This window comes from Doryrhamphus excisus, linkage group LG2 (assembly GCF_037039965.1).
Source record: "Doryrhamphus excisus strain RoL-2023G ecotype Guam linkage group LG2, RoL_Dexc_Guam_v1.1, whole genome shotgun sequence".
NCBI classification, from domain to species: Eukaryota; Metazoa; Chordata; class Actinopteri; order Syngnathiformes; family Syngnathidae; genus Doryrhamphus; species Doryrhamphus excisus.
In genome coordinates this window covers 24840179-24862658 of record NC_136358.1, presented here as the reverse complement: position 1 = coordinate 24862658, position 22480 = coordinate 24840179, and the positions used below count along the sequence as shown (strand labels likewise).

General features: G+C 40.8%; 1 protein-coding gene across 1 annotated transcript; it reads left to right on the top strand.

Moving 5' to 3' along the window:
- Positions 1 to 60: 60 nt before the first annotated feature.
- On the top strand, positions 61 to 21947 carry mtr (5-methyltetrahydrofolate-homocysteine methyltransferase). Its single transcript, XM_078788906.1, has 33 exons — positions 61 to 207; positions 1112 to 1323; positions 1439 to 1528; positions 2563 to 2632; positions 2727 to 2819; positions 3103 to 3209; positions 4091 to 4150; positions 4297 to 4391; positions 4495 to 4595; positions 4810 to 4871; positions 5085 to 5152; positions 5691 to 5770; positions 6287 to 6399; positions 6567 to 6707; positions 7338 to 7523; positions 7673 to 7852; positions 10715 to 10831; positions 11143 to 11283; positions 12004 to 12093; positions 12186 to 12338; positions 13176 to 13283; positions 13433 to 13533; positions 13723 to 13790; positions 14491 to 14611; positions 15531 to 15612; positions 15876 to 15974; positions 16594 to 16669; positions 17134 to 17289; positions 18131 to 18330; positions 18405 to 18605; positions 18737 to 18929; positions 20262 to 20374; positions 20456 to 21947. Exons 1-33 carry the CDS (start codon positions 165 to 167, stop codon positions 20543 to 20545), a joined length of 3810 nt encoding a protein of 1269 aa, XP_078645032.1. The 5' UTR covers positions 61 to 164; the 3' UTR covers positions 20546 to 21947.
- Positions 21948 to 22480: the final 533 nt, after the last annotated feature.

The following is a 22480-nucleotide window of genomic DNA, read 5'->3' as shown; positions in this document are numbered from 1 at the left end:
TGACTGAAGAGGAAGTAGAAAACGGTTTTATTTTGAAGGACACAAACAGGAAGTTTTGTCGAGCGCCTCTTCCGCTGGCTATAGTCAACATCTAAGATATTAAAATTAGTCGCGTGATCTTGTTACGGGCCGGAGGGCTGATTTCAAGACTGCCTCTTTTAAAGATGGCTCCGACTAACGTCGTTCCCGAATATTCTTCACAAACAGGTACATTTTAACACACTTGGGTTGCGATTAGCTTTTAGCATGCAACTTATGACAGTTCCCTGAAGTTAGTGAAACCAAGAAAGCACATGGGCAAAGTGGCTGCTAGCTATGTATGACATGTCGGTGTTTGTGGGATGGTTTCCATGCAGCAGCTGGCTGTGGTGAGGAAATTGAACACGTTTCACGACTTGCCCAGCACGGTAAAGGATAGGCAGTTAAGTCATCGATATCAACCGGTGGAGCGGCATTGATTGATGCTACACCGCCAAAATACTGGCTTTGTAGATAGGAAGTTTTAACTCAAAACAAAAATCCAATGAACATGGTTGCCAGATGTACAATAATTTTGTATTTGCACTAGAATTTTGTCTTCCGCATGACTTATGATCAATTCTTAACTCCCCCAAATCGATTATTATGATGATGTGATAAAATGTTCAATATATGACATTTGTTTTAACCAACTCAACTCTTACTGACGGTCCCTAGTATAACCAGCGGCACTTCCCGTGCAAGCCCCCCCACACCAGGACCGAGCAGTACGGGCACAGTGATGGGGGAACTACCGCTGTAGATATGGAGCTGAATATCTAACTAACGTTACCACAGTACACCATATGTCTGCACGGTGGTGTTGTGTAGCAGAGGTTCCATCATATACCCAAAACCCTGAAAACTGAACTGAACATTTCCCATCTGGCAACATTTATTTATTGTTGTCTTACAGTAAACTTCTGTGTCAAACTAATGTGGCTCACACAGGTACACTATACTTTAGTACCATCTAGTGGTTCAAATGTGAATTACACAGCTCATGACAGTAATTCATAGTATAGATAATTATCGACCAGCAAAATGTGTATTGTAACAGACTTATACTCATACTTGATCATGTTGTTTTTAGAAAGCAGATGTCCGCTCGAGTCAGAACTGCGAGCTCAGTTGCATCAAAGGATTATGATTCTCGATGGCGGGATGGGAACCATGATCCAGCAGCAGGGACTTCAGGAGGAAGATTTCAAAGGGGCGGAATTTCGAGAGCACAAGCTTCCACTTAAAGGAAACAATGACCTGCTAAGTATCACGCAGCCTGATGTCATCTACAGAATCCACAAGGTAGATGATTAAAGATCATAGCTACTGTACATTTGTCCTCATCTGCCATTTTGGTAGTTTTTTTTAAATCAGTGTCAAACCGCTGTTAAGATGCTGCTCTGCTTTTTGATTGAAGGAGTATCTCCAAGCTGGGGCTGACATCATCGAGACCAACACTTTTAGCAGCACATCCATTGCTCAGGCTGACTATGGGCTGGAACACATGGTAGGATGCTCGTGGTAGGATGCACATGATAGGATGCTCGTGGTAGGATGCACATGGTAGGATGCTCGTGGTAGGATGCACATGGTAGGATGCTCGTGGTAGGATGCTCGTGGTAGGATGCACATGGTAGGATGGTTTTTAATTCGCAGTTCACGCCCAACTTTTTGCAGTAAAAAGTTTGCAGTAAACCAAAAATAACTCATTCATTCATTCATTTTCTACCGCTTTTTCCTCACGAGGGTCGTGGGGGTGCTGGAGCCTATCCCAGCTGTCTTCGGGCGAGAGGCGGGGTATACCCTGGACTGGTCGCCAGCCAATTACAGGGCACATATAGACAAACAACCATTCACACTCACATTCATACCTATGGACAATTTGGAGTCGCTAATTAACCTAGCATGTTTTTGGAATGTGGGAGGAAACCGGAGTACCCGGAGAAAACCCACACATGCACGGGGAGAACATGCAAACTCCACACAGAGATGGCCGAGGGTGGAATTGAACCCTGGTCTCCTAGCTGTGAAGTCTGCGAGCTAACCACTAGACCGCCGTGTCGCCCCCTGTCACTATTTTTGATTGTTTTATTTTTTTTTATGAAAATGTAATTCTTGGGGCGGCACAGAGGTCGAGTGGTTAGCGCGCAGACCTCACAGCGAGGGTTCAATTCCACCCTTGGCCATCTCTGTGTGGAGTTTGCATGTTCTCTCCGTGCATGCGTGGGTTTTCTCCGGGTACTCCGGTTTCCTCCCACATTCCAAAAACATGCTAGGTTAATTGGCCACTCCAAATTGTCCATAGGTATGAATGTGAGTGTGAATGGTTGTTTGTCTATATGTGCCCTATGATTGGCTGGCGACCAGTCCAGGGTGTACCCCACCTGAGATAGGCTCCAGCACCCCCGTAACCCTCGTGAGGAAAAAGCAGTAGAAAATGAATGAATGAATGTAATTCTTTGTGACAATGAAAACGATGAAATGTTAGCAAGGATTTCCACACAAGTGGTCAGCAGGTTTTGTGTGTGTTTGCGTGTGCAGGCTTATCGTCTTAACAAGGAATCTGCAGAGATAGCGAGAAGAGCAGCTGATGATGTCACCAAACAAAGCGGTGCGTTCGCTTAGTTTGTGTTGCTACACAGAGAACGTCCAATGAAGGAATCGGGTATTGATGGGCTTAACAAGGTACTCTGTGTCTTTATCAGGACGGAAGCGCTACGTGGCGGGGGCAGTTGGCCCCACCAATAAAACTCTGTCTGTGTCACCTTCTGTGGAGAGGCCTGACTTCAGAAACATCAGTGAGTTCACTCTTGTTGTTTTTTTTTCTTTCTGACTCTGTACCCGAGATGGGAATGGGAATGGTTCAATTAATTTGATTCAAAGTAAAGTTCAATTTGCAGAAGAATCAGTATTTTAAACCAAACCGTTTACTTGCAGCTTCAGAAGAATTAAAAAAAACACTTTTTTGTCACACTATCATTATGACATCATAACCAATCACCAATCATTTCTGATATGATACTGACAAAAAATTATTATTAATGGAGTATTTATCCATATAAATGTGTTTGTGTTTCACAGCCTTTGATGAGCTAGTTGACGCTTATTCGGAGCAAGTCCGAGGATTGCTGGATGGAGGAGCAGACATCATTTTGGTGGAAACCATCTTCGACACGGCCAATGCTAAGGTACCCCTCACCTTTTCACTTCCGAAACGATTCTGATATTGCAGCCTGGAATATTGGCCGACACCGATATTGATCCAATGTCAGCACACATCATACGTGCACACAAACACAGACACAGAGTGAACCCTCTTGTCATCCAGCCTGTGTAGCAGAGAGACTAACCTATATGTAAATTTATCCAGGGCTCATAATTAGCCACCTGTTTTTAAATGATATAGCCATTATTGTGACACGACTGTGAAAAGTTTATTAAATAATAATAATAATATATAATAATAATATATATAATATATAATAATATAAATAAATGTATTATATTATTATATTATTATATTATTATAATAATAATAATAATATATAATAATAATATATATAATATATAATAATATAAATAAATGTATTATTATTACTATTATATTATTATTATTATTAATAATAATATATAATAATATAAATAAATGTATTATTATTACTATTATAATTATATATAATAATAATAATAATAATATATAATATAAATAAATGTATTATTATTATTATTATTATTATTATTATTATTCTACCCTTGGCCATCTCTGTGCGGAGTTTGCATGTTCTCCCCGTGCATTTGGTGACTCCAAATTGTCCATAGGTATGAATGTGAGTGTGGATGGTTGTTTGTCTATATGTGCCCTGTGATTGGCTGGCCACCAGTCCAGGGTGTACCCCGCCTCTCGCCCGAAGACGGCTTGGATAGGCTCCAGCACCCACCGCGACCCTCGTGGGGATAGGCAGTAGAAAATGAATGAATGAATTATTATTATTATTATTATTATTATCGGTCTAGGCTTTTCCTTTGTAACTTGGTGTTTTAAGGCTTCCTTTCATGTTTCCTTTTGCAGGCGGCATTGTTTGCAATCGATTTGTTGTTTGAGAAGAGCTACGAAAGAAAACCTCTAATTGTAAGTGTCTTCCCTATAAACCACATTTAGTGGCTGCAGTTTATTACAGTTCTGGGTACCTGAAACCTAACCTTCAGATATTTTATATCAAATGTATTGAAAACTTGTTATATTATGTACATTCTTTTGTAATTTCTCTCATGTAGATCTCAGGAACGATTGTTGACAGGAGTGGGCGGACTCTGTCTGGCCAGACGGGGGAGGCTTTTGTAGTGAGCGTGTCACATACTAAACCACTATGGTGAGTGAAATTGGATTTGTTTTTACACCTTTGCTCTGATAGGCTTTACGATATAAGTTTACCTTCAAGTTTATGTTCCTATGGTTTTATTCCTGTCTTACAGTATTGGCCTCAACTGTGCCTTAGGGGCAACAGAGATGAGGCCATTTATCGAGGCCATCGGAAAAGCCACGTCTGCTTTTATTATCTGTTACCCCAATGCAGGTAATCCACTGAACAGAACATGTTCAACATGTGAAATACATGATATAGACAGCGATGTAGTATTTTGCTGTGTGTGTTTGTGGGAGCACAGAGCTGGCAATGTCCCCACTAGAGCAAGAACATAACACTTAAGCGAGGCCCTCCAAACCTCCATCCATTGATGAATGTCAGAATTGAGTTTAGTGATGCAGGTACCTCCTGTTTGTTCTCTAAGGTCTTCCCAACACATTTGGCGGTTATGATGAAACTCCGGCAGTAACAGCCTCCAATTTGAAGGTAATATCGTTATTGTTATTGTTATGTTGCATTGTTTGTATTTCATTTGATTATTTTACATAACGTTACTTTCAATGTCTGTATTCTGCTTATCTCCATCCTCTTGCCTGCCCTTAAAGGTGTCATTTTTGTTGAAATGTTATTTTATTATAAAATATTCATTCGTAAGTACGAGAGTTATTTGCTGCTACTACATTGCTTGTGCTTTAACAGGAATTTGCAACGGACGGACTGGTGAATATTGTGGGAGGCTGTTGCGGAACCACTCCAGCTCACATAAGGTCTGTATTGTTAACAAACATTTAATTCAATATACTTTGTTTAAAAAATATATATATAAGTACAATTATTATTTTTAGGAAAATAGAAGTTTCACATATCTTTATTTCAAGAATAGTCATTTGTGTTTCGACAACTTCTTACAATTTAATTGTTTTTGATGCATTTTTAGATGAAATTTAGTACAGTGGTACCTCAGTTAAAGTCCACCCTGGTTAGCACATTTTTGGGTTAACAAATTGATGCTTAAATGCAGCATCGGTTTTCATTTGCCCGCCTGCTTAGTGTTGAATATGGCACCTAACAAACCAAAACAAATGCAGCCATGTTGAGTCTCGTGCCCAACAAGAAACCTCGTGAGACTTGAGTCACTTTACTACGGCAGCCTGTAAGGCAAACATACATAAGGCAAGTTAATATCCTTTTGAAATGCTAACCAAGGCACCACAATACTTTTTATTTGATTCTTTGCCTTCATGCCTCTACTGGTCCTTTTTTCATTCATGTGTATGTTTAACCACAACCGCTGTCATCATACAGAGCCATATCAGACGCGGTCAAACACTGCCAGCCTCGAGTTCCTTCAGCGGATATCCATCAAGACTACATGCTGCTCTCGGGTAATGAAGTCAGTTACACGGTCATGCTTTTACCTGTTTTTTTACCTTTTTAATAAGACATTTCAGGGCGGCACGGCGGTCGAGTGGTTAGCACGCAGACCTCACAGCGATCTCTGTATGGAGTTTGCATGTTCTCCCCGTGCATGCGTGGGTTTTCTCCGGGTACTCCGGTTTCCTCCCACATTCCAAAAACATGCTAGGTTAATTGGCGACTCCAAATTGTCCATAGGTATGAATGTGAGTGTGAATGGTTGTTTGTCTATATGTGCCCTGTGATTGGATGGCGACCAGTCCAGGGTGTACCCCGCCTCTCGCCCGAAGACAGCTGGGATAGGCTCCAGCACCCCCGCGACCCTTGTGAGAAAAAGCGGTAGAAAATGAATGAATGAATAATATATGGATAATATATTAGATTTACAGTTTTCCGTCCTCTGCTGCAGTTTCTACTACAGTTCCCGCTGAAGGGCTGCCTTCTTAACATCGTTTTCCCTATTCTTATCTTGTCCTTGATTTTAGGTTTGGAGCCATTCAAGATCGGCCCTTACACCAACTTTGTGAACATCGGCGAGCGCTGCAATGTGGCTGGGTCACGCAGGTTTGCTAAGATGATTATGGCTGGGAACTACGAGGTGAGACAGAATGGATGTTCTTCTGCTGTATATTTGTATTAATTATGAAAGTGTATGCTCTAACAAATGTTAACTTTTCAAACTGAAAAGCCATCGCTTTAACATCTTTGCTGTCAAAAGGGGACCGGAAAAACTTCAACATTTGCTTTCTCTTTCTATTGATTTAGGAAGCTCTAAGCGTTGCTAAGGCCCAGGTGGAGATGGGAGCCCAAGTTCTTGATATCAATATGGACGAGGGGATGCTGGAGGGTCCAACAGCCATGGCTCGGTTTTGTAATTTCATTGCTTCTGAGCCAGACATTGCTCGGGTAAGAGGTGTAAAATATTCTTTATAATACCTTCTCTATTTTGATATAATTGACAGAATAAACTACTAATAAGCTCTGTGGAGCCTTCATGGTTTTGTAGCTCAGTGGAATTCACTTTCTTGTTTCCCAATCTGTGTTTATACATATACATACAGTATATGAATGAATGAAAAATCTCTATTTCATGGTAGACTAAACATATGGAAATACAGGTGATATTTTAATGTCTAACTTTTTATATCTGACTGCTGCGCCCCGCCCGGGCCCGCCCCGCTTTTTCTCATGTTTTGACTGTGTATTAACGAATGAATGTTGTATTTTGGTGTGTCTTCTACTCTGTTTACTTGCTTTTATTCAACTCCATTCTTCTGTAAAGTGTCTTAGAGTATTTTGAAAAGCGCTATACAAATAAAATTTTTATTTTTATTTTTATTTTTATTTTTATTTTTATTTTTATTTTTATTTTTATTTTTATTTTTATTTTTATTTTTATTTTTATTTTTATTTTTATTTTTATTTTTATTTTTATTTTTATTTTTATTTTTTGTACTGTAGTGATACTTTTTGGCCTATTTCTGTCCAACAAACCTGCATAGTAAACAGGAGTGTGTTTTTCCTTTTCATCCCCAGGTTCCTTTGTGTATTGACTCATCAAACTTCTCCGTCATTGAAGCGGGACTGAAATGCTGCCAGGGCAAATGTATAGTCAACAGTATCAGTTTGAAAGAAGGTGAGCAGGAGTTCCTTCTTCGAGCGGCAACTGTGAAGCGCTACGGAGCTGCTGTGGTTGTCATGGCCTTTGATGAGGAAGGCCAGGTGAGAGAACTTACTGTAAATAACTTGCTTGTCTTCAGCATAGTGTGATATGTGGCCCCAGACGTCAGCTAAATCAAGCACAGACACACACAACTAGGAAGTAGCTAGTAGCACAATCAGGTGGACTCAGCAGGTGTCTTCCTCTGCAGGCCACAGAGACGGATCGCAAAGTGGAAATCTGCACCCGAGCGTACAACTTGCTGGTTAGCAAAGTTGGATTCGATCCCCAAGACATAATCTTTGACCCCAATATCCTGACCATTGGCACCGGGATGGAAGAACACAATGACTATGCTGTAAACTTCATCAGGGCGACAAAGGTCATTAAGGTATGTAGTATGTACCTGGTAGTGCAGTATCATTTCTAATGTCATACATTCAGTGTGTGAAGAAGTCTTTTACTCCCTTCCTGGTTTGTTTTTTGCCATGTTTGTCACACTTAAATGTTTCAGATCACCAAACAAATGTAAATATTAGCCAATGACAACACAACTGAACACAAAATGCAGTTTTTAAATTACATTTATTATTAAAGGAGAAAAAAAACTACACGGTCCTGTGTGAAAAAGTGATCTCCCGAATAAAACATAACTTGGGAATGGCCTTTATTGTCATTATACAAGATGTACAACGAGATTGGAGAGCTTCTCCTTTCAGTGCAGTATTCAAGTTTTAAAAAAAAGGTATATAAAAGTAGAGTAAAAAAAAAAAACAATTTAACAAGATATGTACAAGATATCCAAAATATACACATAGTATTGCACAGGAGCATATGCAGGAGCAGACATATACAGTGAAGAAAATAAGTATTTGAACACCCTGCTATTTTGCTATTTCTCCCACTTAGAAATCATGGAGGGGTCTGAAATTTTCATCGTAGGTGCATGTCCACTGTGAGAGAGATAAACTAAAAAGAAAAATCCAGAAATCACAATGCATGATTTTTTAACAATTTATTTGTGTGATACAGCTGCAAATAAGTATTTGAACACCTGAGAAAATGAATGTTAATATTTGGTACAGTAGCCTTTGTTTGCTATTACAGAGGTCAAACGTTTCCTGTAGTTTTTCACCAGGTTTGCACACACTGCAGGAGGGATCTTGGCCCACTCCTCCACACAGATCTTCTCTAGATCAGTCAGGTTTCTGGGCTGTCGCTGAGAAACACGGAGTTTGAGCTCCCTCCAAAGATTTTCGATTGGGTTCAGGTCTGGAGACTGGCTGGGCCATGCTAGAACCTTGATATGCTTCTTACGGAGCCACTCCTTGGTTTTCCTGGCTGTGTGCTTCGGGTCGTTGTCGTGTTGGAAGACCCAGCCACGACCCATCTTCAATGCTCTGACAGAGGGAAGGAGGTTGTTCCCCAAAATCTCACAATACACGGCCCCAGTCATCCTCTCTTTAATGCAGTGCACTCGTCCTGTCCCATGTGCAGAAAAACACCCCCAAAGCATGATGCTACCACCCCCATGCTTCACAGTAGGGATGGTGTTCTTCGGATTGTACTCTTCATTCTTCTTCCTCCAAACACGCTTATTGGAATTATGACCAAAAAGTTCTATTTTGGTCTCATCTGACCATAAAACTTTCTCCCATGACTCCTCTGTATCATCCAAATGGTCATATGCAAACTTAAGACGGGCCTTGACATGTGCTGGTTTAAGCAGGGGAACCTTTCGTGCCATGCATGATTTCACATCATGACGTCTTAGTGTATTACCTACAGTAACCTTGGAAACGGTGGTCCCAGCTCTTTTCAGGTCATTGACCAAGTCCTGTCGTGTAGTTCTGGGCTGATTCCTCACCTTTCTTAGAATCATTGAGACCCCACGAGGTGATATCTTGCATGGGGCTCCACTCCGATTGAGATTGACCGTCATGTTTAGCTTCTTCCATTTTCTAATGATAGCTCCAACAGTGGACCTTTTTTCACCAAGCTGCTTGGTAATTGCTCCGTAGCCCTTTCCAGCCTTGTGGAGGTGTACAATTTTGTCTCTGGTGTCTTTGGACAGCTCTTTGGTCTTCGCCATGTTACAAGTTAAAGTCTTACTGATTGTATGGGGTGGACAGGTGTCTTTATGCAGCTAACGACCTCAAACAGGTGCATCTGATTCAGGATGATACATGGAGTGCAGGTGGACTTCTAATGGGCAGACTAACAGGTCTTTCAGGGTCAGAATTCTAGATGATACACAGGTGTTCAAATACTTATTTGCAGCTGTATCACACAAATAAATTGTTAAAAAATCATGCATTGTGATTTCTGGATTTTTCTTTTTAGTTTATCTCTCTCACAGTGGACATGCACCTACGATGAAAATTTCAGACCCCTCCATGATTTCTAAGTGGGAGAAATAGCAAAATAGCAGGGTGTTCAAATACTTATTTTCTTCACTGTAGCAGATATATTAATTTTTAGTGCAATGGTAAATGGGTCATAGTGCAAATAATCACGGGTGAGTAAAGTGAATAAAGTAAAGATGAATTCAGATCTATCAATCTGGAAAAAGTTATAAAGCTACATTCTAAAGCTTTGGGACTCCAGCAAACCACAGCGAGAGCCATTATCGATAAATGGTAAAAACATGTAACAGCGGTGAAACTTCCCAGGAGTGGCCTGCCAGCCAAAATGACCCCAAGAGGGCAGCGATGAATCATCCAAAAGGTCACAAAAGACCCCACAACAACACCGAAATAGCTGCAGGCTTTAAGGTCAATGTTCATGAGTCCACCATAATAAGAAACACCGGGAAAAAACGTCCGGAGAAAGTCAAACATGCAAAGAAAATAGGAAACCTGGAAGGAGGTAAACCCTTTTCCACAGTACTGTATGTAATGGACTGTAACATATTGTCAACTGTTGAAGGACAAATTCAATTAGCACATTTTTGCAATGAAAAGAAATGTTGTGTTGTATGCCAAAGAACAGTGGGTTCATTGTTGGTGCCTGTAAGCTTAATAGAACATTAAAGTGTTGCTATGACAGCCATATACTGTATTCATGGATTAGACTCAGCAGGATAGATGTCACATGGTCTAATTACCTTGAATGTTAATGAGGGATTACAGTCTAATCCACGATTCCTCCATGATTGTTTTAATTCAAATCCACTTTGGTGGGGTATAACAACAAAAACTGTGTCACTTTCCAAATACTTCTGGACATAACTGTGTACTGTATTTGTGTGCAGGAAACCTTACCAAGGGCCAGAGTGAGTGGAGGTCTCTCCAATCTGTCTTTCTCCTTCAGAGGAATGGAGGCCATCAGAGAAGCTATGCATGGAGCCTTTCTCTACCATGCTATCAAGGTAAAACAGGAATGTTTATATCAGGAAAACAGGAGAAGTGTCATTTCCAGTGTATAATAAGTACTATTTCTGATACTTGGAACCTTGCTGCTTGTACAATGATGTCAGCCATTTTGTGCTTCATGCACACACCCTCATCATGGAAAACATGCAAAGCAATGCATATGTTGCAGCTTTTAAGTTAAAGACTGTTAATGTAGCAACCTTTACAATCTTGCAACAAGCCTGTGAGTGGATCCTGAATGTCATAAAAATCCACGACTGGTCTCCACTACTGCATGATGAACGAAATCATCTTTTCTTTTTCTCAGGACGGTATGGACATGGGCATAGTGAATGCTGGGAATCTACCCGTGTACGATGACATTGATAAAGACCTGCTTTTATTGTGTGAAAACCTCATCTGGAACAAAGATGCCGATGCTACCGAGAAGCTTCTGGTCTATGCACAAGTACATACTTCTTCTCACACACAGAAGTTCATCATATACTACAGTAAAGTCTCGTTATATCGATATCGGTTATATCGAAGTACTGCTTATTACGATACTATTTTCATTTCCCGGCAAATTTCTAGTCTTTTATGATATAATTAGTTCCGTTAGTACAATACCCGGTTATTATGATAATCCGGTTACTACGATGCCCTTTTCATCTCCCGCCAGCCAATTCGGTCTGCTTATATCGATACAAAAGCAGCTTAAATCAATCTTTGCTTAAGGATTTCAATACCAAAAAAGAACATGGTGAACGGCTGCTTCCAGTCAACTTTATTTTTCACACTTCCACCACCAGAGCACAGCACACACACCGATTCCCGCACTTCCTGGTTCACAGGTCATGCTCAACCCGCCCCACATAGCTGGCCAAACACATGCCTGCAACAGAAGAACCAACTGACATAGATTCTATACACACGAGAGAAACCACGAATGCAGTTGTGTGAAAAATAAAGTTGACTGGAAGCAGCCGTTCGCCGTGTTCTTTTTTGGTATTGAAATCCTTAAGCAAAGATTGATTTAAGCTGCTCAAGTGCATTATTGCCCACTTTTAATGCAGTTCGGCGCAGGATCGGATATATCGACAGTCTGGTTATATCAATATTTTTTCCGACTCCCGACAATATCGATATAACGAGACTTTACTGTATATATATTCTGTAATGTTGATAGAACAACGTAAAAGGAGGAAAAAAGGTGACTCAAACAGACGTATGGAGAGAAAAAAGTGTGGAAGAGAGGCTGGAGTACGCCCTCGTCAAGGTAGGACTTTTTGTTCATCTCTTTAATTGATCAAGTGACATTAGATTTTTTTCCTTAAAGTTGTGCTTTGCTTTTTTGGTTCCTCACGTCAGGGAATAGAAACCTATGCGGTACAGGATGTGGAAGAATGTCGAACGCATGTCGATCGCTACACCAGTCCCCTTCGCATCATTGAGGGTCCTTTGATGAATGGCATGAAAGTGGTTGGAGATCTGTTTGGTGCTGGCAAGATGTTCCTGCCGCAGGTAAGAGAACGTTCAAGTGTTTTCATGGAAGCTGCACCCACTAAATATAAAGACAAATCAATGCTGATCACAGAAAGAGATCACTGTGGGAGTGATAATTCCAAAATCGGAGTAATACCAGATAATGGTCCAATGCCCTGTCGTGCCATATAAGATGTCACCCAACGTGGACAAGGATAATTCTGATAACTGGGATGGATGGGCCCGAATCACATAATAATCTCAACAAAGCTGCAGAAATAGTCACCAAGAAAGTCATTGGTACCTTAGTGTTAGATTGAGACCAACATTTAACTCTTTGATATCAACTCCACTTGTGCTGAATATGAGCCCAACACTATCAAACATGGAAATTTGGGAATGTTTCTCTGCTCAGGGAACAGGAAAACTTCACTTGAAGGACAAACTCCCTGCCTCAGCCAGAACACTGACTGGGTCATGGATCCAAAACAAAGAAGTTTTGAATCAGGAAGAAGCACATTAAGATCACATTAAAAAACTTAAAATATATTAGGAAAGCAGGAAGTGAACAAATGTAACATTTACTGATTGTAAAAGTACCAGATGAAGGGGTAGGATTTAATAAGCTTTGCTTCTTTCTACTCCTTTTGAACATGTGGAACTGTGAACTGATTATGGGATGCACTCAATTGCAATCTGATGCATGTTCAAATGAAATACAACCATTACCATTTTTTGGCAATGCTGTTAAAATAAACCAAAAGGGTGCAATCACTGGAGATCAAATAATTACTTCCCCCACTGTCATTCTTCTTTATTAGCATTGGTTATATATTCAAAGGGGAAAGTGACATATGGACCTCTTTGTGCTTGCAGGTCATCAAGTCGGCCCGTGTTATGAAGAAGGCAGTGGGCCACCTCATACCTTTCATAGAGAAAGAGAGACAGGAGAAGATTGCTTTGGCTGGGTCAAGCCAGGACCTGGTCAGTACCTGCCAATTAGGTTCATTACGGGGTGTCACCCCAGATTAAAATGTGACGAGATTTCTTGTTCAGAAAAAAGGTCTCGTATTAGTGCAGCCAAAGAAATTAAGAAGTTACTGTTGTTTGTATGTAATCTTCTTTGCCTGCAGGATCCTTATCAAGGCACCATAGTTCTGGCCACAGTGAAGGGCGACGTCCATGATATTGGCAAGAATATTGTTGGTGTTGTTCTGGGTTGCAACAACTTCAGGTGAAACTACTCTTTCTGTATTATACATAAAATATCCATAATATCAGGAAAAAAAAAGATTTTTAAACAACCCCGCATCCTTTGATTCTTCAGTATGCACCCCTGCCCTGAACATTTGATGATGGAAAGTCACAAAAGGCCCCACTATTCCTGAGTGTTTGGCTTAAAATCCTGCTTGTTGTGTTTCAGGGTGGTTGACCTGGGCGTCATGGTTCCTTGTGATAAGATTCTAAGAGAGGCCATCCAACAAAAAGCTGGTATGTTTGCATTTCACTCCATATTCTACATTAGTTGGTAATGGTAATGGTTTTATTTCATTTGAACATGCATCAGATTACAATTGAATGCATCACATAATCAGTTCACAGTTCCACATGTCCAAAAGGAGTAGGAAGAAGCAAAGCTTATTAAATAATACCCCTCCATCTGGTACTTTTATAATCAGTAACGGTTACATTTGTTCACTTCCTGCTTTCCATAATACAGTTTAAGGTTTTTTTTTTGTTTGTTTTTTTAATAATGCACCTCGTACCGTACTAGGAGGTGACATGACCATACAATGACATAATGGTTACCATAGTAACTGTCAATATAGTGATATATAGCACATCAGGACTGGTTCAAGACTCTTCTTGTATTTAGCAAACATTAGTTCCTGTCCGTCTTATGAGGTATCTGCGTGTTTATTAGAAGAAGTAATATAATAAAGAAATTCTGAATGCTCCTTTTCTGTGCTTTTTTGTTGTTTTAAGACATAAAATCACATTCTTGTAAAGATGAGAACATTGGTTTTTGGAGGTGAAAAAAATGTACATTTCTACCAAATGGTAGCTTTGTCAGCTATGCAAATATCACATAGAGCATTAATTTCAATCTCAATGTTATTGATATATTTAATGTTTGTATACATTTCTGACAGCAACATGTAACATAGTGTATATGTTTGTTTTCTTGCAGACATTATTGGTTTGTCTGGTCTGATCACCCCATCTCTAGATGAGATGATTTATGTGGCCAAAGAGATGGAGAGACTGGGCATGACAACGCCGTTGTTGATCGGGGGGGCCACCACATCAAAGTAATACAAACAAACACACTGCATGCTTTTTTCTTTGGCCACTTCCATGGTCCACTTTAGTCTGTCTGTATGGAAAAGAGGCAGGCTGGTTCTTTCTGTTTGAAAATGAGCAGGATACAGGTTTATGGAAAACCTGTATATCAGCTTTGTGCTATACTGTAGCTGAAGAAGCCAAACAGTATCAACTTTGGTCTATGCTCTTTTTTTCCCATCTTAGCTGGTTTTTTTCCAAATATTTCAACTTTCAGGGCGGCACGGCGGTCTAGTGGTTAGCGCGCAGACCTCACAGCTAGGAGACCAGGGTTCAGTTCCACCCTCGGCCATCTCTGTGTGGAGTTTGCATGTTCTCCCCGTGCATGCGTGGGATTTCTCCGGGTACTCCGGTTTCCTCCCACATTCCAAAAACATGCTAGGTTAATTGGCGACGCCAAATTGTCCATAGGTATGAATGTGAGTGTGAATGGTTGTTTGTCTATATGTGCCCTGTGATTGGCTGGCGACCAGTCCAGGGTGTACCCCGCCTCTCGCCCGAAGACAGCTGGGATAGGCTCCAGCACCCCCGCGACCCTCGTGAGGAAAAGCGGTAGAAAATGAATGAATGAATGAATTTCAACTTTCATCTTTCTTTCAAAATGTTTTTTTTGTAATTAATTACATTATAATTACATTATTCCCGTGTGTGTCTATAGTGTGACTATAGTGTGCTGCTGTACTTTTGCTGCTGTAAATCTGAAATGTCCCCTTGTGGTACTGAAAAAGGCATATCTTCTCTTATTTTATAAGGAATCCTAACTCACTTATCACTGTTGGGCCTGGAACCAATTAACGGTGATGAACGAGGCATTCCTGTATTGTAATGTAGCACTGCAACGTGAAGTATTTCTCTGAGTGATTTTTGTGTTGTGTGTATGTTTAATAGGACTCACACAGCAGTGAAGATCGCCCCGTGTTACACTTCTCCTGCCGTCCATGTCCTGGATGCTTCGAGGAGTGTGGTCGTGGTAAGAACATCTTACCTTGCACAAAAATGTAAAGTCAACTCTTGATTTGCTGACATAAAACGTTGCGTAGAAAAAGTGGCAGATGATGAATATTGAATTGTTGGTTTTATAGCTTTCGTCCTTCACTACCAGAATCAGAAACATCGTCACTTGCCATGCCCAAACCAAACTAGAAAGCTTGTTTTTAAAATTATTGGTTTAATTAGACAATTCATACAAATAATGATATAATTTCTCATCCTGTGTTTTCTCTGTTTTCCCAGTGCTCTCAGCTTCTGGATGATAATACAAGAGAGGACTTTTTTGAGGACCTGAAAGAAGAATATGAAGACATCAGACAGGAGCATTACGACTCCTTGAAGGTACGACAAGGCCAAAGACTCGCTCTAACGTTCATGAACACGTGCGGCATACTGCTGTTATGTCACTTCCCGACCCCTGATTTGTAAAGTTGGAATCCTACTAACCAGGGTTTACTGTACTGCAAGAACTTCAATCAGTTCAATTAATTCATTTTCTACCGCTTTTTCCTCACGAGGGTCACGGAGGTGCTGGAGCCTATCCCAGCTGTCTTTGGGCGAGAGCCGGGGGTACACCCTGGACTGGTCGCCAGCCAATCACAGAGCACATATAGACAAACAACCATTCACACTCACATTCATACCTATGGAGTGGCCATTTAACCTAGCATGTTTTTGGAATGTGGGAGAAAACTCACGCATGCACGGGGAGAACATGCAAACTCCACACAGAGAGGGCCAAGGGTGGAATTGAACCCTGGTCTCCTAGATGTGAGGTCTGCGTGCTAACCACTAGACCAACGTGCCGCCCCTTCATCAGCTTAACAGCTGAAATCCTTCATATGTGATGAATTCACATAGTCATACGTTTTTATAAACAACAATATGTTTTTTCATGTCCTACATAATAATACCATGAAACAGACTTGCCTCTCGCTTGTCCATCGCTTTCCCTTTTTAGGACCGTCGGTACCTGTCGCTGGCCCAAGCCAGGGAGAGAGCTCTGCATATCGACTGGCAATTAATAACTAAGCCAGGTAAGTGTGCCTACAGTATATGTGCACAGACCCATTCCACATTTTGGTCATGTGTTAAGTCGGCCTGTCACCATATGAATTAAATATATGTAACAACCGCACGATGAATCAAAACAAAGGTAATAATTCAGTGCCGTTTGCATCTCTCGCTACCAAACAGGCTGGATGACAAGAGTGTTCACTCTCTGCATCCGTCTCAACACTTGAGTGCGTTGGTGTAGAGCCTGATCATTTCTCTGTTAAGGTAATTGCGAATAAAGGAATTGGCCAATAAAGACGGAATCCACAAACTTCAGATAACAAGAGAACAACAAACTTCAGATATACGTATCATCAAAAAGCCTATATTAAAGATGGCATCCATGGCCATGAAGAGCTTTGTGTTTGGAGTCAGTTTATAGAGTGAAGAACCTACAAAGAACATCCTGTAGAACGCCTAAAAACCTTTTGAATGTCTCTTCCAGTGCCTCCTCAGTTCTTTGGCAGCCACGTGTTTGAGCAGTACGACCTGACCAAGCTGTTGGACTTCATCGACTGGAAGCCTTTCTTTGACGTCTGGCAGCTGAGGGGAAAATATCCCAATCGGGGCTACCCCAAGATCTTCAATGACAAGACAGTGGGTACGTACCAGTATGCTTATTTGGCTGGCCATTCATGCATTCATGCATTCATTCATTCATTCATTCATTCATTCATTCGAAAATATAATAACTTCATTCATTCATTCGAAAATATAATAACTTCATTCATTCATTCATTCATTCATTCATTCATTCATTCGAAAATATAATAACTTCATTCATTCATTCATTCATTCATTCGAAAATATAATAACTTCATTCATTCATTCATTCATTCAAAAATATAATAACTTCATTCATTCATTCATTCATTCGAAAATATAATAACTTCATTCATTCATTCATTCGAAAATATAATAACTTCATTCATTCATTCATTCATTCGAAAATATAACTTCATTCATTCGAAAATATAATAACTTCATTCATTCATTCATTCGAAAATATAACTTCATTCATTCATTCATTCATTCGAAAATATAATAACTTCATCAGCTTCATTCATTCATTTTCTACCGCTTTTTCCTCACGAGGGTCACCGAGGTGCTGGAGCCTATCCCAGCTGTCTTCGGGCGAGAGGCGGGGTACACCCTGGACTGGTGGCCAGCCAATCACAGGGCACATATAGACAAACAACCATTCACACTCACATTCATACCTATGGACAATTTGGAGTGGCCAATTAACCTAGCATGTTTTTGGAATGTGGGAGGAAACCGGAGTGCATCTTGGTATCGTTTTGTCATTCCCTGCTGTGAATCCTCATACGATCTCCTGACGAGGATTTGTCGCTTATGTAGCAATCAGCTGTGTTTTAGGTGATGTGATATACTAGAAGCAGCAAGGAAGACGTGGAACTGAATCGGTTTACTCGCTACAGGATCAGAGGCACGCAGAGTTTTTGATGACGCCCAGCAGCTGCTGAACCAAATGATTGACAAGGCGAGTCTGACAGGGCGGGGTTTGGTGGGGTTCTGGCCGGCCCGTAGCGATGGTGATGACATCCACGTGTACAACAAAGATGATACAGCACAGAGAAACAGAGAGCCAATTGCAACCTTCCACGGTTTACGACAGCAGGTGAGGGGTAAACGTAGTAAAAGTAGTACGAATATTCTTGCAACTACTCTAAACTTCACTAACACTCCGTTCAGCTGGAAAAGGACAGTACGGCTTCAGAGCCCTACCTGTGTTTGTCGGACTTTGTGGCGCCCGTAGACGGCGGCTTGGAAGACTACATCGGCGTGTTTGCTGTGGGAGTGTTTGGTGCAGAGGAACTGAGTCAGCAGTTCCAGACTCAGGGAGACGACTACAACAGCATCATGGTCAAAGCCTTGGCAGACCGACTGGCCGAGGTACGGGAGGGAACATATCGCCTGTAAAAACAAATCTGCTTTTTGAATTCCGTGTGTTCACGTCCGCTAAATGTTGCGTTCCTTCGCTTGAGTCCTCGATGGTGTAAAAATGTAAGAATGATTTTTTTCAGGCATTTGCAGAGGAGCTCCATGTTCGCGTGCGGAAGGATCTGTGGGGATACAGTGGCGAGGAGTCTCTGCAGGCCTCAGACCTCCACAGGGTTTGTTACCAGGGCATCAGACCAGCTCCGGGCTACCCAAGCCAGCCTGACCACACTGAAAAAACCACCATGTGGAACCTGGCTGGTATAAAGGAGAAGACTGGTAAGAGCATCAATCTAAGACTTTGAGTTCTTCTCATTAGCTATAAGAACTGACCGATGAACCTCCGATTCATGAAAAAGCGAGTAATTGTGACTCCCATCAAGCCTTGTGCTGCTATGTCTTAGCACTGCTGTACATAACATCAGTTTGCTTATACCTTTACTGAGAGAACACACACCAATAGCTCACTCACGGTGCAACCAGAAAGCCACGTAAAACACTCAATGTAATTGCACCCCAGAAACTAAGCATACACACTCATAAACACACAAAACAACACTATAATTTATAACCCGCAAGGTATGCTGGGTAAGTTCCTGTTGGGGCTCAGGTGGCAGCAATCACTATTCATTTTCTACCGCTTTTCCTCACAAGGGGTGCAAGGGGTGCTGGAGCCTATCCCAGCTGTCTTCGGGCGAGAGGCAGGGCTATAATCCAGAGAACCAGACGAGACTAAGTAGGGTCTCTTGGCCTTTCGGTTCAAAGGATCTTTGTCTGCTTGCAGGGTTTAGATCAGGGGTCTCAAACTCAATTTACCTGGGGGCCACTGGAGCTAGGGTCTGGGCAAGGCTGGGCCGCATCAGGTTTTCCCAAAAAAAAAACAAAACAGAAAAATATACAAAATTTTTCAGTGCTTTGGTTCCGATTTTCTACAATAAAAGCTCTGATAAAACATTCCACTGTTCTCAAATATCTTGATTTTTATTTTTCTGCACAAAATAAGATGAAAAATAAATAAACAAATCAAGAATAAAGAAAATCAATCAATCAGTAATAAATAAATATAATAATAATAATAAAACAGCAAATAATAAAAACTTCAGAAACCACATATAGTTGGTGGGTAGACAAATTACTTTTTTCAGATTAAAATGAACAAAGCATTATTAGAGCCCTGTAGACATGACAAAACACGACTATAGTCACATTTATACTTTTTTTATTTACAACATATTGCGCAACTGCAGGGTCTTGAGACACATGCTAACTCGCAAACTAGAGAGCTAGCGACCTAAACGGTAGCCTTCAAGTTATTTCCTTTAAACTTAACTAGCCAAAAACTTACCACTTCCACACGGATAGGGAGGATAACTATTAACAGTTATTTAACCTTTAACATGAACATTAATCAAACGTAATAATTTTTTCTGGGTACATGATACCATACAGCATCCATATCAAACTTGCGCGGGCCGCACTAACATTAAACTTTCATATCAAGGCGGGGGCCTCAAACTAGTGTCCTGCGGGCCACATTTGGGCCGCGGGCCGCGTGTTTGAGACTCCTGGTTTAGATGAACGTTAGTGTCCATAATGTGCTTGTGTGCTCAGGTATCGCTCTGACGGAGTCACTGGCCATGACTCCTGCAGCTTCAGTGTCTGGACTTTATTTCTCCAACCCCCAGGCCTCCTACTTTGCTGTCGGAAAGATCACCAAGGAGCAGGTGAGACAAAATGTCTGGAATTCATTGACTTGCACGGGACGAACTTTGACCTTTCCTTTCATTTCTCTTTTTCAATATCAGGTGGAGGATTATTCCCGGAGAAAAAAGGTCAGTGTGGAGGAGGTAGAGAAGTGGCTGTCTCCCATCCTTGGTTACGACAATGAAGTGTAGACCTGCACCGCGTCCACAATGAGATGGAGCACAAACAAATTAGGTTTCCAATCCAACCATTCCGCTGAAGAACGAGACAAACTGAAGGTATCATTTTGTCACTACTACTACTTGGCCCTGTCAGTATGAGTATACGGTTTAAATGTTGCCCCGTTCGTTTATTTCACTTAGAATGACTTCGGTAGCGGTATGATGTAAGGCAGGGGTGTCCAACCATTAGTTGTAATGTGGGAATAAAGTCATTATATAAAGAGAACAGTTTTAAAGATTATTTAAGAGGAAAGATTGAATATTTGGATAATAATAAAATAAAAATGGGGGAAAAAAGTGAAGTTGATATTGAAGTGTGTGTATATGTATATGTATGTATATATATATATTTATATATACATATACACACAACAACATCAACTTCACTATATCCACTTCACTATATATTATATAGTGCATATATATATAAAACGTCTTAGGATATTACAATTACACGTGTTGCTTTACAAAATATCCAAGTTACATCCCTTAATTTTTCACCATGTGGCCCTTCCTGGAACGTTTGGACACCCCTGCTTAAGGCCAGGTTGCCTCTAAAACGGTACATTATTCCATGGAATAATGCAAGTCTTACTAATAATATTTTAGCGTGTTTTTTTTTCATGGTATTTTATAAGTAAACTGCAAAGTGAGAACGTGCATATATGAAGTAGGCCAGACAAAGCACCAGCCAAGAATGCCCAATGAAGAAGAAAGTAGTGTGTATACTGTACGTCACTCCGGAGTACTAGTCACAGGACCAGCCATACTTTGACTTGTAGTGTGACTTATAGTCCGGACATATACTATAAGTTTTTTTTTTCATGGCAAAGTAAAAATGCACATCTCTCAGGTTGACATGAATTTCTATTTCTACAAAATCTTTCACTTCTTGCTTGGCAAATGTTCTGAGTTGCTAACCATAAAAAGTCTTGAGGTAGTACATATTCCCTTTGGCATCCATATTTGCCATGGCTATGGGGCTATACACCGTATCACAGCATTCACGTCTTAGGCTGGTCACCAGCTGATCAAACATTTAAGACCACAGCCTTTAAAAGTCAAACTCTTGGTAATCTTGATGGCAGTGGCTTGTTGATCTGCATAAGCAAAGCCTCTGAGGAAAATGTAACCTTGATGGGTTCCAACGTTACTAGCAAGACAAGGAGATCAGATTTTTTTCCACACAGCACAGTAGAGCGGCGCCACCATGATCCTTCCATAGAATAATGGCACTTCAGGTGTGAAATGGCAGCACGCTACATAAAGATGTTGCAGGGAGTGGGTTTTGTGTTTTCATTTTTTTAACGGTGGTCTTAAACGTTTGAACAGCATATTTCATTTCAATGCTTGTTTGCAATAAATTGCTGACACAAACTTTTTTGTTTCACTCCCATTTCTTCTTTTTCGCATTTTGAAGCTCTACTTACAAATTCTTTAAAATTCAAAAGTGCAAAATGAGAATTTTGCCAAAGTATTGCAATTGCTACATAGGTGACAAATCCTAGTCAGGAGATCGTATGAGGATTCACAGCAGGAAATGAGGTATGAACGTGAGTGTGAATGGTTGTTTGTCTATATGTGCCCTGTGATTGGCTGGCCACCAGTCCAGGGTGTACCCCGCCTCTCGCCCGAAGACAGCTGGGATAGGCTTGAATGAATGAATGAATTATTATTATTATAACCAGCGATGAGTTGGGAAACAACCCATATTGGGTTGTTTTTAACCCAGCACTTTTAAGAGTGAAGAAGTAGATGTCCTGTTAAGTACTGATTTGATACTAAACGACAGCCAACCCGAGGTAGAACCCCAAAGGTGCCTGCTTCTAAGATGACTTGACTGTGTGACCCCAATGAAGTTCTGGCCCTGACATGAATTAGAGAAAAAAAGCTGTAAAGTCCTAA

Coding starts and splice junctions, on each gene's coding strand:
- mtr (XM_078788906.1), top strand. CDS start 165: ATGGCTCCGACTAACGTCGTTCCCGAATATTCTTCACAAACAG. Junction 4,392..4,494: donor TCACATACTAAACCACTATG/GTGAGTGAAATT, acceptor CCTGTCTTACAG/TATTGGCCTCAACTGTGCCT. Junction 13,791..14,490: donor GGCCATCCAACAAAAAGCTG/GTATGTTTGCAT, acceptor GTTTTCTTGCAG/ACATTATTGGTTTGTCTGGT.